This window comes from Rhodamnia argentea, chromosome 3, assembly GCF_020921035.1.
Source record: "Rhodamnia argentea isolate NSW1041297 chromosome 3, ASM2092103v1, whole genome shotgun sequence".
Taxonomy (NCBI): Eukaryota; Viridiplantae; Streptophyta; class Magnoliopsida; order Myrtales; family Myrtaceae; genus Rhodamnia; species Rhodamnia argentea.
In genome coordinates this window covers 4313742-4330892 of record NC_063152.1, presented here as the reverse complement: position 1 = coordinate 4330892, position 17151 = coordinate 4313742, and the positions used below count along the sequence as shown (strand labels likewise).

The window sequence follows — 17151 nt, the reverse complement described above, 5'->3', positions numbered from 1 at the left end:
GATCAAAGAAACCTCATCTTCCAGGAGATGAATGTAGTGCATGGGTATCTACTGAGGTCTGCAGACTGATAATTTGAGTATATGAGTAAATTTGAGTAGTCAGGGCTTGCCAGAGTTGAGGACATTGATCCAAAGGACAAAAAACCATTGTTTTGTCCGAAATAAATTCATGAACAAAATTAGGTAACTGAGGAAGTGGAGGAGGTAAGGCTTTGAAACAAAGAATTAAGTTAATACTCTATCCTGTCTAAAACTCCTTTTAACTTTCAAGAAGACAAATGTTCTATAATATGATATGAGTTTCACAGACAAAAGCTATAAGTTCGGCTCTCGACTACTAACAACCTCTTTGAACACTTAGAGGACTATGATCAGATGTCTTATTTCATAAATAATATTCTACATACACCACAGCTTCAAACATAGATATCCTCTCAAACGAAGTACATTGATCACTAAAAGGAGTCTTCACTTATTAGTCAATTACGGTGACAACAAGGAGCTACCTTCCTTGATAAGAACGAAGACGCTTCCACCATCTCCCCTTGAGATACGGAGTTCCTCATCGAGGTAGGTGGTCAGTAGCCATGACTCGGCATTGCTGTTCGAGAGAGAGAATTTGATGGGTGGTTGGCTGGAGATGGTCTTTGCAACAGAGGAAGCAGTGTCTTGAACAGAGTTAATTAAACCTTTGAAAGGAGCGAGGTCGATCTTTTGTCCTAGAAACTCGACATTCTCCGGTAAGACGATTGAGTCGGTTAGCTGGGGGGTTCCAATTATGCCTTCTTCGAACTTGATCTGCAATAACAGAGAAGAGAATACATGACTGCAGTCTCTGCATGAAGGTAGGTCAGAAACATATTGAACAAGGAAGATATGATTGTTGATACCTAATGATGCTGATACTCTGGAAATGCTTTTTGTACAATTAGATGTCTATCTTTGCATGGAAATTTCTACTTTTCGCATGCTTGTATTTCGAATATTCTGTCTTTTCTTCTCAATTTTGGTTGACATCTTTATTACCACGAGTAGTACTATATGAAGCACTTTCCATCCCGAATTCAGTTTGTTTCGCTCGAATGGAAAGCAATTTTTGCAGTTCTTTAATTTTCTTCGAGCAGGTAACTATTGAAACCCCTCAAATCAAATGACCCTAGAGTTTTATCAGCGAGAATAACATTTAGGAACCAAGAATGAACCTGCACGCGCTTGGGGCTTCGGACTTCAAACTTGGCATTGGTGCTAAAAGAAGTGGTTGCCAGTGGGCCAGAAAATAGGACACAGTTCTGGGCAGTGAAATTCTCCGAATCAATGGTCTGAGATATCTCCTCCACCTTCACCAATGGCAGGGTACCTCTTGCCAACAATGGAAATAATGGCGCAAAAGAGGTGTACCTGAAACCACATAATTTAGTTGAACACACACCTATGTGCAGTTTGAGAGACAGCACATTGTCTATATGCAGAGCGAAGATGAATGGACACTCCGAAACAGCTAAAATGAGGTACAATCTCAAAGAGGAGAATTGAAGATACGACAGTTGGTCTTATGAAACACTTATGGAAACAGCAGAAGACAAATGGAACAAGTGCAAGCAATGAACAAGTACATGTGTACACAGACACACAAATTTTATCTCTGCAAGTAACCATTTTAAGTCCTTAAATACGGAATCGGCTGCACACGATTCCGGTTTGTAGATCAACTGCTTTAGACTCCTCTGACAAACTTTCTCGGAGATTATACCACTGCTATCGGAGAACTAGAACTTGTTTTTAGTCTTGGTTATGTAAAGCAAGCAACTCAAGCAAAGTTTGCAACTTGGAACAGTTTCTCCATATTCCAGCCTTGTCAGATGTCATTGCGATAAGGTACATTTCCTTAATGAAATCTCAATCATGAAGGAAAGTTTTGAGCCACAGAAACTATGTAGACAATCCAAAGAGACACCTCATCTGGAAAACACAACAGAAGCACTACACTCAAGCTGAGACAATAGGATTGAACACCATGATTTCAAAACAAAGCAGCAGATGCAAGTATCAACTATAGCAGCTATACGAAGGTCAAAGGAAAAGGTCAAAAAACTAAGACATGAGCCAAAACTTTGAGGAAAGACGTTCGGCACTTGGATCTTGTCAAAGATATGAATGGTTCTATACAAAATAAACTGTTGAGAAAGGATCATTTAACCAACCTCCCATGGAGGAAAAGAGCTTATGTGCTCGTCTTAGAGTAGCTCCACGGCATAAGCATAACAGTCTTGCCATGCTAGAATTTGATTGAGATTTTATTTACAGCTAAGCCAAGCAGTTCAATTTCATCATAGCTTAAGCAACCAAACGCAATTCGAAACATGATGGCCGTACATGAATCTAATATGATGCGGTACCCATTCTGTTTCTTTTTTTGAGGAAGTACACACCACGTTAGTGTTATTGGGATGAATGATTGGTACCGGTTGATAGTGACTCGACATCTTTTAGTTTTACTCACTGGGGTTAGTAGTCTTGCTAGTTCTAGTAAATACTAAACGAACTTATGACACTTTCTGGACACGGCATGTGAAACTAAAGCCGTGTTTGAATGGCCAAACTTCTTCCAAATCATCTATTACAGATCACATGATCAACCTGATAGTTCTCATATAAGCAGCCAAATCATATGAACCATCAAAACTAAGGTTGGATGAGCTGCTTTCCAAGACTCCAGTTTCCATTTTTCCCTGAAAGTTTTCTGAAATCTTTATGTTTGATTCTGCGATGTCTTCAAAGCTCCTTGAATCTAATGTTTTGTCAGAAATATTTTCTTCAATATTTAATTGAGTAACAACGTACACTTGAATTCAGTTAAGGCATTTCCTGGTTAAGACAAAGGGCTAACCACGATCAAGAAACATATTTTCCATTCAACTCCAATCATCCAAACACGAAATAAAGATCAATTGTCAAAATGCAAAAGCAAGAAAGGCACAAAGGAATTCCCACTCATCAGCCAATCCAATCCAAAGAAAACCCGACGAAAATCGAAGCTTACGCAAGAATCCACTTCCCGTTGAGCATCGTCAGAGCCTCCGTCGGAGCCGGAGTCGGGTTCTTCGCCTCGAGCTGCGTGATCAGCTCCACGATCTCCGCCCTCGTCTCGCTCGTCGCCCTCAGCCCGCGGTCCGTCCCGTAGAACGACCCCACCAGCTTCTTCTTCAGCCCGGCAATCTCCGACACCTCCTTCGGCAGCTCCTCCTCCGCCACCGCCACCGCAGCACCGCCGCCGGCCTCATTCGCCGGCTCCTCCTCATCCTCATCCTTCTCGGGCCCCCACTCGCCGTCCTCCGCAGCCCTGACCCGGAACACGGGTCGGGCGCGACCCGGGTCACAGAACTGGATTCTTGAACCGCAGGCGACCCCGGAGGCGATTCCGGGGCTGGCGACGGCGAGAACCGCAGGCCTGGGGGAGAATCGGTGCTGGGGTGGGTTCGACGAGAGGGACGTGCATGGAAAGTGGATGAGTTGGGAGATGGTGGACATTCTGGACCAAGAATTGGATCCCTGACGATTCTTGATTTCCGGTGAGAAACAGAGGAGGTCCTCGCTGAGCAGGAACCAGACAGACGAAGGACAGAGGAAGGTCCCAGAACGAAGGATGAGCTTTCGTTCCAAGCCGTATTCGCGAGAAGGCGAAGCGAAGAATGAATGACCGACCAAAGAGACCGACGACGATCGAAGACTTGGAGAGTTCCAGGTTCGAGCAAAGCAGGGTGATGCTTATAACTGCCCAAATGAGATATCGGGGGCTCTGGCGGAAAGACAATTTTGCCCCTAACTTAGCACTCTATTTTTTCAACCCTTTATTTTTGGGAGCAAATTAAAATGTTGATCACTCTTAATTCGGTAGTCACACTGTCTTAAGGGTTGGAATGTGAGCAGGTAGATAAGGTTCCATCTGTTCTAAAATAAAGAAACCTATTCATGAAATATCTTATTAATTCACAAGATCGGTAGTAACGTAAGCGTCGGTCACCCTTCATATGGTAACGATACAAATATTAGTCGATCTTAATTTGGTAGCCATACTAAGAGTCAAATGTAGTGCGTTGCTAGTTGGCGGGAATAGGTAGATAAGGAGGCCATCTTTCCTAAATAAACAAGCCCACCGTGAATCGGATCACTCTGAGTTATGAAGTATCTCAATAATTCACTAGATAAGAAATGCATTTATCAAAATACGAGTTAATGACTTGCCACGAAGTTGCATTTCGTGGTGTACAAAGAATTGAACATACCCCGTGTGTAAATCGACCAAAATCGAAGAGGCATCGGGTCAATTTGTGCCGACTTGTGATTTTGAAAGAAGATGTGGACGGCGATTCGATGAATCAAGAAACTATGAATTTGATGCTTAAATATGTCATTATGCAATTCAAGTTCCTACTTAAATCATCGTATTATGTCTCCGAGCTCTATTCTTTCGCAATATTTGCCAAATATTTTATATAAAAATACCTAAAAAAAAAATCACCGACTTTCATTCCATTCTAAAATATGCCCATCATCCAAAAATCACAATCGATTTCTTCAAAATTATCAACATCGGGAGTTTCTTGTCATTCCACACGTGGGTGAGAGTGTTAATTAAGACGCGAAGTTATGGTAATGAACCTCTAGCGGGGCGCCAACGTGTTCATGTCGTTTCCTGTTTTTGGGAAGGAAGAAAACGATGCGCTACGAAAAATTTTGCGTGGAGGGTGTTTTGGTCATTGCGGCTGAGGTGGGGACCCCCCGGGAAATCAGCGGGAGCTCCTCCACGTGAGGCCTAGTGTTTTTGACACGACGTATTTTCTATGCGCGGTTGGGAGTTGACGTCGTAGTTTTGTCTGAACCCGGCAGCAATACAATGCCTTTGGCATGACCATGAACTCCAGAACTCTTCAGGACTCTTATGGCAAAATCTGGTTTCTCTGACCAGGTTTCCGAGCACATCCACTGATTCCCATTACTTATACATCATATTCGGGGAATGCATCCGGTCCGATTCGATTTGAGAATCGGACCGAACAGGCCTAGACCAATCGGTCCGAGGCTGACTCTAAGAAGCAACGGTTTGGTGAACATAGAACAAGCTCTTGCCCAATAACTCATTCGAACCGATTCAACGGGAGAAGTGTCAAAAAAGTTTAAACCTATTGCATTTGTACCAATTAAATCATAAATCTTTTTTTGGTGCCAATTCGATCATAAACATTTTGCATTGATATCAATTAAGTCCTAAATCTTTTATTGGTGTCAATTCAATCATAAATCTTTTGCATTGGTATCAATTCGGTCCTAAATATTTTATATTTATGTCAATTGAGTTAATCTGGCTAATTTTAGTCAAAATAACTAACATGGACATCAATTGTCCTACGTGACATGGCCGGCGCTGACTTGGACATTTTTTTTTCATATTATTCTATTATTTTAAATAAATTTTTTTAAGTATTTTTGGGTTTTTTTTAAATATTTTAAAAAACTATTTAAATATGAAAAAAATATTAAAAAACATCCGCATTAGTACCAGCCGTGCCACGTAGGACAATTGATGTCCACGCCAGCGATTTTCGATCAAATTGGCCGAATTGACTCAATTAACATAAATACAAAAGATTTAGCACTAAATTGGTACTAATACAACAAGTTTAAACCGAATTGGCATAAATAAAAAGTTTAAGACTGAATTGGTACCAATGTAAAAGATTTATGACTGAATTGGCACAAAAAAAAAAGTTTATAACTGAATTAGCACTAATATAATAGGTTTATGACTAATTTGACACTTTTCCTCCAATTCGACTGTCTAAACCGATTTTGGAGTCCCTTTTAAAAAAAAAAAAAAAACCACCGAGAATCAAACCTTGGTTTTCGACATTAATGAACAACATAATCACTTGACGAAAATATGTTATTATAGCGCAACGATATAACTTCGTATTTTATCGTAAGAATTTGGAGTTTCACAAAAAAGGAGTCGATCCTTAACAATAGAACCAAGGAACCGAATCGGGAACATGCAGTTCTCAAAATATGGACCTCGTATTTGAGAAATTGTATGGTAGCTCAAGAGTTTTACCATCTAGGGAAATAACAAAATTATTATCAGCAAGTGTTGGAGAAGGATTGGAAACTCCCCGTGGGAACAAGGCTATAGTTTTCATCAGTGATGAAGGGATATACCTAACAACTAAATTAAGTGCTTGTTCACCATTTGTGGTATTATAATTGAACCTAATGTGGCTCAGCTACCAGTTTCAAGCGGATGAAGATTTATAAGGTTATGCGTTTTACCATTGTTGAAAGCTCCTGTTGATTTTTCTACACACTCTCTTGTTAATTCTATACCTCCTTCTGAACTTGATTAGGCTTCTTTCTTCGGCCCCGCCATTTGGATACCATTTTCGGCCGGTCGGGTCGCGCCGTCCCGATCATGAAATTTCTTGAGACGGTCAAGGCTTGAGTAAGTGGTTTTAGGGCCTAGCCAGATCTGCTCACACCAATTTTTATCTTTGTGTTATAAAATGTGTTTACAAAAAAAGTTATAAATATATTGCACTAGTACCAATTCAGTCATAAATCTTTTAATTGGATCAATATAGTGCTAAATCTTTTTATACATGGACCATTTAGTCCATTTGGTCAATTTTGATTGGAAATTCTTGGCGTGGCACTAATCATCCTACGTGACACGATTGGCGTTAAAGTGAAATGTTTTTAATTATTTTTTTCTTTTTTCTTTCACATTGGCCGACGAGGGTTAGCTAGGCCTCGACAGCTTATGTGAGGGTTGCGGTCACAAAGGCCCTAGGCGAGGGCCTTCAAGACCGTGATGGCCTCACCTAGGGCCACCACAGCCTCATCGGCCGCACGTGACCTCGCGAAGGCCCTTGCCTTGGGCCTTCGAGGCCCTTGCTCAGATTTGGTGATGGTTGCAATTCTTGTAAGTTACGGAGATCGGCGAGGGCTAGCCCGCCCTCATCAACAATCTTCGAGAGTCAGCCCGCCCTTTCTAGTGACCGATGAGGGTCGGCTAGCTAGCCCTCTCCCAAGGGCTAGCGAGAGCTACCAACCACCCTTGCCGGCGACAGTGACAAAAAAAAAAAGAATGAAAAAAATAGAAAAATATTTAAAAATAATCAACATCAACGCTAGCCACGTCACGTATGACTATCGGCGTCCACATCGCTTATTTTCAACTAGCATTGGCTCAATATACTGAATTAGTATCAATGCAAAAAGGTTTAGGATTAAATTGATCCAGTTGAAAGGTTTATGATTGAATTGGTACTAACCAATGCAATAGGTTTAGGATTTCTTTTATACTTTTCTTGTCAATTTTCCTAGGCAACTTCTTTTTTCAAAAAAATGATAATTATTCTATGAACGGCATTGGGTTTGGACGCTAGAAGGTTGATCCCTAAGGCCTAAGCCCAACACAAACAATTTGGGTATGAAATGTTTCATAGGGGCCTGTCCCGAGCTCCCGTGATAGGCCAATGAATAAAAAAAGAGTTCTTTTCTTCTTCGTTGGGCCTAGTCCTCGGTGAGAAAAGGCAAATTGTGTCGTTCATATCGCCTGGTCCTTGGGCTTTTGTGTCGCTCATCTTTGCTGTCACCTATAGTAATTTGGAATGAGGGTGATTGGTTTCAAAGCATGTCGATTCTTAGGCTAGGATCGGGAATCGACCACGTGACCTCCGATTTCAAAAGATTGAAATTGAAAACCGAACCTATCGATCCAAGAACTGCCGGTTATATTGCAATATGTTGAAATATCCCACATGGCATGACTATTGGGCTCATATACTTTTCAAATATATGTGGAGTCCACCTATCAGTTTAAACTTTTAGGTTGGACATTTTAACATGATATAATAGTTAGGTTCTACACCAATTTTATTTCGCTTATGTGTCCACATCTTGAAGGGTGGAAAAGAATTAAAAACGGGTTTAGAACCGGTTCAATCGAGGAATTGGACCGATTGAACCGGCGGTTTCAGCCTTGGAACCAAGAATCGAGTCGGTTCTCCTCAGAATTAGCTCGGTCTAGGCTAGATTCCCGATGGAATCGGATCCGATGCCCACCCCCTAAATTTTGAATGCTAAATGCTGAAAAATCGTTCCGCGATCCGGGAGCATACGTTATGTATCCCCACATGTGAGATTGACTTAAATCTTCTGGAATCAACATGTCATATGCCAAGCTCCACATATGAAATTGGGCTATGGAACCTCTCCAAATACGTATTCCCCTTCGTGTCCCTAAGTCAAATCCAAATTCACATCTTTGGACAAAAGAGAAGAAAGCGGTAACGAAAAGGACCAGACACCAAACTCAATCCCAATCATTGATTCCACGATGTCATCATCCCCCTTCAGGCTGCCGTTGGGGAATATCTTTGACCAAAGGCCAAAGCGGCAGGCCGTTTTGAAATTGAAAATTGGAGCGAGCGAAGACTCCGGAGATGGAGGGAGAAGCGGATGATGCTGCCCTTCATATGATCAGAGAGGGGTCCCGTCAATTTTTGGTAGGGCCGGCTTTCTTTTTTCTTCTTTTGAAGTAAAGAGATCGAGCGATTACTGACTCCTACTATTCCGGGGCTTTCCCTTTCGGCTAATCGCAACCCGAATAGTCTCTATCCTAATCATATGGTGTTATCCGTATAGTTGACGCTTAAGTGCCCGATTAAGTTTTTATGTACATGCCAACGTTATCATGGCAAATTCCATCCAAATGAGAATTTGTTGAGATGCACGTGTGAGTTGTGTTATAAAAGTCTCACATTGAAGAATTGATATGATATTGAATAGTTAATATATCCTAGTTGGTCCATAACTCATTGACTTAAATTTTTTAGTGAATGTGGGTCTAACTAGATATATTAATGGGCTCGGACTTGGGCTCCCTCTTGACAATCTTTTCAGATGAAGATCGGGCTTCTACTATGCACTCCCAATAGAATTCATCTCTTGCTTGTGGGGATGGTTTCGCTTCAATTTGACAATCGGCTTTGATCACTAAGATTTGAACAATGGTCTCCACCGTAAAGAAACTAGGTTATTTCGTTCGAAGATGCAATTTTTTGAAATGTTATGGTAAACTCGTAGGCTTTTACTTAAAAAAAAGAAGAAGAAGAGAGATTTGGGGACCACAAATCGGCGCGTTGAGCATTGACCAATTCAATTCCCGATTCGGATTTATAGAAATAGGGAAGCATAGAATTGGCTCTCAATTCTAGGTTAAGAATCGACTCACCATGGAATTGCTCAATCCTACTCAAAGAGGTTCCCGACAAGATTCGAACAAGATATGATCAAACTTAAGGTTTTGAACGCAAACTTGAATTGATGATGATGGGAGGTGAATGCCCGGGAGTTGGACGGAACTCACTTGGGTGCTATCGACTCAGCTCGACTTGATCACTTATAAATAATTCAACGAGTTATAGCCATATTAAAACAAGATAACTATGACAGACTTTTTGGCTTTGTGATTTCCTCGTTTTACTTATCACATTTGTACAAGGTCTTTCGACTCTGATGCTCCGAGGACATTGGCACCTACTAACACATCAAATTTAAGGAAAGAACTGTATATGATGATCTCAATTCATTTTAATATCTATTTTTAATATTTATAAGACGATGGTTAAGATATTTACAGACGTCATTAAATTAATCCATTTTTTGTTCGCTAACATATCCAAGCTTAGCTCGAACCCTAGTCGAATGCTCTTTTTCTAAATTAAGACTTCGACCAAAAACCGTCGTAGAGGCATAACTATCTGTCTCATGATACCCAAAGGGATTAACCCTACATTAATCCTCCTATCAAGCTCTAATCAATCTCCTGCTATATATCCACACCTCAACATTCCATCTGCGTAATATATCCTCAATCTACACCACTTAAAATATCGACAATTCCATCTCTTTAGAACATGCCGGTCGGTCCGACTTTTGCCGCCGCTCCCGTCACGTGCTCGTACCGTCTCAATAAAGCGAAAGGCCTGTTGGATTTCATCAAGAATTGTACGTGTGGTATACACACATGACATTAGAACGATGTTGCTTCGTGTATGGAAAGCTCTCATAGTACGAAACAACTTGAGTTGACAAAGAAAACCTAGCTGGCTGCAATGTGCACATAACTACTTACATCCACTATTTTGATGTTAGACAGAAGCCACTAGTTGACATTGCGAGTTAACTAGGCTTTTTGTTAAGTTCTATTCAAGGGTCAACTACAATGATTGGGTACTAAGTCACACAAAAACAAGCAAAGCGTGCCCTTCATCTCGAAGGTATCCTTCTCTTTTAATCCTTTGGCTCCTTCAATGAATTGGCCTCCACCCCAATCTATTGTTTTGAGAGCTCGCAAATCAAATTAACCCGTGAATGTTAGACTAACTTCCGGTCCGTTTGTTTCGTCGGAAGCTTCACGTTGCTCGGAAATATGTTCGGGAGATTCAATTTCAGAGAAAGTAGACCATTTTTCGGTGCTTGTTAGTTTTAGCTCTCGAGAAACATTTTCCACTAATTGGATAGTATCCCGTCATCCAAAAGCTGAAGAAACCGAAAACAAATTTCCGGAGGTAATTTGCCGTCATCCAAAAGTTCTATTCGAGGGTCAACTAGCATAATTGGGTACCAAGTCATACTTAAACAAGCAAAGCATGCCCTTCATTTCAAAGGCATCCTTTTGTTCCTTCAACGAATTGGCCTCCACCCTAATATGTCGTTCTAGAGAGTCGGCGACTCAAATTGACCCGCGAGTGTCGGAATAGCTTCGAGTCTGTTTGTTCGAGATGAAAACTTCTCATCGTTGGAATATGGGTTTAGACCATTTTCTGGCGCCCGTTAGTTTCAGCTCACGAAAAACATTTCCCGTTGATCGGATAGTATTCCGTCGTCCAAAAGCTGAAGAGGCTGAAAACAATTTCCCGGAGAAAATTTTCCGCCGAGCAAACCGACTATCGAGCTCTCCCTACCGGCAGTCACCTCGTTCATTCAATTCCTTTTTTTCTTTTTAATTTTCTTTTATGTTGCCGTCAAAAATTCTTACGAAGCAATTAAATAAGAAAAAAAAAAGATTTTACAATTCATGATGCAATGTGGACTTTTTTATTAATTGAAAATTGAACTCCGCCAACCGAACGCTTCGAAAGAGGAGTCTCCGCAAAACGGACGATTCCATTCCCGCCACCCACGTGGCAAAATGAGGGGGAGGGCGCCACGTGGCGAGGCCCCTCAATTCCAGAGCCGGCTTCGATGGCTTTTTGATTTTGACCTCGTTTTCGGCCGGCGAAAGCTCGCATCTTCGGCGCGAAACCGACACAAGAGACGAGAGGAAAATTGCAAGCGAAAACGTACGAAAAAAAAAGAGAAAGCTAATCGATGGAAAAGGAGAGAGACAGAGAACGAGGTCAACAGTATTCTTCTTTGTCTTTACGTTTGATGTCGAAACTGAGCTCGACAATGTCCTTGGGCTTTCTCTCTCGCTTCTCTCGCTCCATGACAGACCAGCAGGAGATGAAACCGATTTAAGATCTCTCTCTCTCTCTCTGTCTCTCCACCCTTCGCTTCTGTTTTGTCCTTTCTTCGCTCTCTGCCAACTTTTTATTCTCTCCTCCTTCCTTCCACGAGACAGAGGTGTCTCTGCACGACTAACTAGTGCCCACCCTCTCTCTCTCCCGCTCTCTCTCTCTCTCTCTCGCTGAGTTAAAGCAGAGGTGGGCTCTGCTGGTGCGCTCTATTCTGTTCTGTTCTGTTCTGGGTTGTGTCAATTTCTTGAAGGAACTCACGGGACTTCCACCGTAGGCCCTCTTTAATTTCCCTCACAATCTTGCACTGACTTTTACTGTTCTTCGGTACATTTGTATTTTGCGCGAAAGATTTGCTTTTTCATGTTTGTACATTTAAAGAAGAGATGTTCGTTTCTGTTTATGGCATTCTTGATGTCTTTCGGCTTCTGGGTGTGAGCCAAAATGAGCCAACTCGTGGTGGTGTTGCAGGAGCCGGACCCCAGAAAGCGACGGTCACCGACAACGGCGATCCTTGGCCTGCTGAGGAGAGAGAAAATGGACGGCTTAGATCAGATGAGGAGGAAGAAGACCCTGAAGGAACGGCTGGGATTGGAAGGCATGGGATGCTGCGGCGGTCCAATATGGGGCTTCCGGTCCACCACCATCAGCGTCCGAGACGACGACGAGGGCGACACCGAGATCCACCACCAACTGCCCCAACAACCACCCCCTCGATATTCAGACCCCACGAGCCTATCGGGTCCGGAACAGGCCTACGATACGATCGACCGGGTTCTGGATCCAGGCTGCGGAGTGGCGGAGGCGCAGCCGGCCGGTTCGGCCATGAACCTCGCGGCGGCGCTGGCGGCGGAGCGGCAATACAGGGCGTCGCACGAGCCGGAGGGAGACGCGAACGGGACGAGGACCCGGCCGGACAGGGTCGCGGGGTTGACCGACCCGGGCACGCCGCTGAGGGTGTCGCTGATGAGGCTGCTGGAGGAAACGGACGGCGTATACGGGGAGGAGGGAACGGACGGCGGGGATGGCGGTGGGGTGGGGAGCGAAGCGATGTGCTGCGTGTGCATGGGGCGGAAGAAGGGGGCGGCGTTTATCCCGTGCGGGCACACCTACTGTAGGGTGTGCTCGCGGGAGCTGTGGTTGAACCGAGGGAGCTGTCCCCTCTGCAACCGCCCGATCCTCGAGATCCTCGACATCTTCTGAATCCGACGGTCCCCCCACACCTCTATGTTCGCGATTGCGTCAATTTGCGGGGGATTTTATTTTTCCCTTTTTCTATTTTCAATTCTATTGATTTCAGCAAAAGTTGAAAAAAAAAAAAGCGAATTTAAAGGCCAAAGGGAAAAGACATGAATGCTTTGTGGGTGAATTTGGCGTTGCAACATTAAACTTGGTCGGACCAAATCCCCAGTTCATTGTGGGACGATAATGTATTAGCCATGTAATACGACCCATGTTGACAATATACAAATTACATTGGATTGAAGTGATTGAAATTGCCGAGGAATTATGTTCGATTTAGTTTTCAATTCGTAGGACCTTTTATGAAATGATATCTCGGTTATGAAAGTTATGATATCTTATTCGTAAGCGATGTTTCGACATAAGATATTAGCTCGCGATCGCTAATTCTTTCATCTATTCATTGATCAGATATGGAAAACATGCTGGGTAGCTAGGCTAAAGCCTAACCCACTAGAATTTCTCAATAAGTATGCATATTGGGATGTCGGTATTCAAGGTTCTAGAGAGTTATGAGTAAAGAGTACACCTTTTGGGAGTATTGCTACCATTATATTTCACACTTAACCGTCGCTAAAAAAACAAGCAAGCTTAGAAATTGAGGGTCGGGATCTTTTTGAAGCGTGCGGAATTGAAGAAGTCTATCAATTCCTAGCCATCGGGGGTATAGTGGTCCATATATACAAGAAGTACTACTTTGCATAATTATGCGATTAGTGTGAAAATTTGGATGGGGACAAGTCGGCGGTCAAATAATTTAATCCCATGTGATGTATGATGGCCAAATTCCAGGGCTTGGACCACGTTTTAGCAAAACGTCTAATCTAATTCCGTGATCGACTAAGGATTTTGAGTTGAAAAGTTACCAAAATTTATTTTATGTCTATAGTCAAGATGTTAAATGGGATCCTAGGTACTAGATATGGTTTGGAGCAGAGCATGCCTATTAATAACTCTTTTGATGACGTCAGGCATCGGGGGAAAAGCCGGGAAACACACTGAATGAGCAACCGGGTACGTTCAATCCAGAAACCAAACCAAATTGGCCATGCCGTCGTTGATTATTTTAGACTCTTTGTTAGAAAAAAGATAAATATGTTGGAGATGGATTTTGAACTTGAGAAGATTAGGAAATCACCAATTATTTCAGGGTACATGTTCCTAAACTAATAGTTACATTACTTAAAGTTTGTTCAGCTAGAAAGGTTCACGGATCGATGCTAGAACCGGCTGATTCGGTTCTTGGCCGATTCATCGGTTCAACTCCCGATTTTAAAATCGCGAACCGACTTTTACATGATAGATTCTAAGCTCTAGATATGAAATTTACCCACTTTGAAATTGAAAAAATTGTCCAAAAAGTCCAAAATCTATTGCACTTTTGCTAATTTCGTCCTAAACATTTTCATTTTGCCAATTGAGGTTTTAAACTGTTACATGTTTTGTAAATTGAGTCCATCCGGCCAATTTTGGTTGGAAATTGCTGACGTGAATGCCGTCCGTCCTATGTGGCGTGACCAATGTTGACATAGATTATTATTATTTTTATGTTGTTGATTTTTTATTATTTTTCTATTTTTTATTATTTTTTCTTTCCGACTATGAAACCGGTGAGGGTTGTTGGGCCCTTGCCGGTTGCGGTCGAGAGTCACAATGCCCTCGTCGGCCACGACCCTCGCCAGCAGCCGGCAAGGGCCCGGTGACCCTTGCCCAGTGGCCGACGATGTCCCGACGACCCTTACCATCCACTGTAGGAAAGAAAAAACAAAGAAAAAATAAAAAATGGAAAAATAAAAATATTAATAAATAAATTCAAAATTAGTATCAAAATATTGTTAAAAATTATCTACGTCGGTACCAATCACGCCACATAGAATGGCTGGCGTCTACGTTAGCCATTTCATACTAAAATTGATCGGATGAACACAATTAGTAAAATGCAAAAAGCCTTAGGACTCAATCGATAAAATTAAAAGACTAAGAACTGAATCTATAAAAGCGTAATAGGCTTAGGATTTTTTGGAGAAATTTTTTCCTTCGAAACTGATCACGTCCAAATACGACGTATACCCGATCGTGTATCATTGGACGAGAATAGATAGAATTAAGGGAGACAGCTAGGATTGAAATGTTTATGTTTGTATTCTTTTTGTCCACATCAAAATCGAGGTCTTATTCAAGCCTTCAAACCTTGGTCACTTGTCAGAAAACTATGCCGAGGGCAAGAAGTTAATTTTCCAAGCTCTAAAGCCCGTTAATTTGAGTGAAAGGATTTTTTGCGAATTAATTTCCTGGAATTTCATGAATTTGATTTGTCGAAAATGATCGGTCAACGAAAAATCACTTACGGTCAAACAATATATGCACGCTTGACGTAAGGGAAATGAGTTCCGTAATCTGAAAAATTAAAAATATTTTTCCAAAAAATAATTTCTCGAAAAACATATTCATTTATCACGATTTTTTTTTTTAACTCGTCAGTTTGAGTGGGGTCGTGAAGGGTAATACAAAATTGTTCTGGGCCCAAATGTCCGGGTCGGACCGGGCCTGGCCTAAGACCAGCATATGGGTCATATCCAAGTTCACTTGTGACCCGAAAACACCTATAATCTTAATTTTGTTACAAAGTATTTTCTGTTATAACTAGCCCAATCTCGTCCATCTTATAAATCATGTGATCAAGTCGAGTCCGGCATACCCTCGATGACCCCCCCCCCCCCCAAAAAAAAAAAAAAAAATACAATTATTTCATTTTCCCACTTTTGTTAGTGCTTGTTAAGATATTTTTGTTATCATTTATGCGACAATAAGTATTAAGTTTCATATATTACTACGATAAAAATATTTTAAATTAATCTTCTTTCAATAGCATTGCTGTGATTCGCCTATTAAATTGATTTACTAAGTGATGCGAGACTTCGCAAGCGATTCTTTGAGTGGAGGGGCTCTAGTAAGTACCGAACATGAATTTGCCGTATCGAGTTGTGAACGAGTTCAGTGGACGGATCTCAGCACGTCTGGCGTAGACACAATGCACCAAGTAGGGATGCGACGTACTCCCACCACCTTAGTCGGTATATTCCGTCCGCGTCACGATCACAATATATCCGGCTCATTTGCCGAGGAAACCTTCATTCACTTTGACTCCGTTTGTTTCCCGAAAAAGGAAGGATTCGTAAAATGTTTTTTTAAAAACGATCGCTTATATCGCTTGGAATAGTTAACCCAATGAAAAATGTTTTCATGATTGACAATAATATATGCCTACATATTTTCGTGCACGGCAAAAACATCGTTCGTTCATTCATTTTTATGAGGTATATAATCGACAACTATCGGGAGAATGTTTTTCACTGTACTCATTTTTTTGCGAAACAAGCGGAGGCTTTGTTAATTCGAGCATCCTTTGGTCCACTACTTTATCATGCACTTTAGGAACACCCTTGAATTTAGCATGAAAATATGGGCGGGAAAGGACGGATTTTTCTCACCTTTGATGGCACGAATTCAAACCCTCTTTCTTTCTTTTCATCCTCGCGTCAAAGAATCGATTCAGGTCATGATTCGCGCTTTCATTCATTGTCTACTCAAAAAGAGCAGACGAGTGAGCGAGCAGTGATTATTGGATCGGCTAGGCAAGGCTCCGATCCGCTATCGTGTGGGCAAAAGCTAACCTAATGTGCATGAATGGACAGTTTATCTGTATTCCTCGTTGTAGGGATCGGTCGGGTCGCGAGGTTCGGATACCTTATTATGAAATGAAAAAAGAATAAAAAAATATTTGAGCGGGGTCGACGTAGATCAAAAGTGCAATTTGAAAAAGAAAAAAAAAATTGTCGAGAGCTAAAACAAAAGCCAAGCGGACACTCCAAAGGGCAGAGCGAACATGATTCGGAGAGAGTATGGAGCAGATGTTTCGGGCGTTACGTGCAAGGCATTGTGTTCGAGATGTACGTAAAATGCTCTCTGCTTTAGGGCACAGTGGGTCGTGTCGGACGTGCATCGGATGTGTTCATCAAGTCCAACTTTGGGGACAAAGCACGAAGAAGAAAACAGGCTTCTCCTGCTGTATTTTGTTCTCTCCGGTAGCCATCATGTTGAACTCAGCATTCGGATACAACAGTTGCTTCCATTTTTCTCTTTGCTTTAAGCTGATGTTGACGCACTGGTGTTCCTACAACGACAAGAGTGTCCGAGAGCTCGGCTTTGGTCTCTCTCTCTTGCAACCTTTGTTTGAGCGTGTTCGTTACATTGATCGTTTGAGATCGCCCGTATCCGATTCCGAGACACATCGAGAGAGATTTCTTGGTTTGAAGAGCATAGCATAAGGTTC

At 42.0% G+C, this 17151-nt stretch overlaps 2 protein-coding genes and 1 long non-coding RNA gene across 4 annotated transcripts; 1 reads left to right on the top strand and 2 right to left on the bottom strand.

Annotated features, from left to right (window-relative positions):
* Window positions 1–270: 270 nt before the first annotated feature.
* On the bottom strand, window positions 271–3733 carry LOC115757072 (plastid-lipid-associated protein, chloroplastic-like). Its single transcript, XM_030697165.2, has 3 exons — window positions 3041–3733; window positions 1203–1398; window positions 271–798 (listed from the first exon to the last, which is right to left on the bottom strand). The coding sequence occupies exons 1-3, from the start codon at window positions 3526–3528 to the stop codon at window positions 484–486; spliced, it is 999 nt and encodes a 332-aa protein (XP_030553025.1). The 5' UTR covers window positions 3529–3733; the 3' UTR covers window positions 271–483.
* LOC125314266 lies at window positions 2301–2782 on the bottom strand. The gene is made up of 2 exons (XR_007197825.1): window positions 2477–2782; window positions 2301–2407 (listed from the first exon to the last, which is right to left on the bottom strand). It is a non-coding gene; the product is annotated as an uncharacterized LOC125314266 (long non-coding RNA).
* A 7491-nt stretch (window positions 3734–11224) lies between the features above and the next one.
* Window positions 11225–13095, top strand: LOC115757074. Of its 2 annotated transcripts, XM_030697167.2 has the most exons (2): window positions 11228–11849; window positions 12048–13094. In XM_030697167.2, exon 2 carries the CDS (start codon window positions 12114–12116, stop codon window positions 12777–12779), a length of 666 nt encoding a protein of 221 aa, XP_030553027.1. In that variant the 5' UTR covers window positions 11228–11849; window positions 12048–12113; the 3' UTR covers window positions 12780–13094. The 2 variants fall into 2 exon arrangements, with proteins under 2 accessions (XP_030553026.1, XP_030553027.1); XM_030697166.2 differs by having other exon boundaries at window positions 11225–13095.
* Window positions 13096–17151: the final 4056 nt, after the last annotated feature.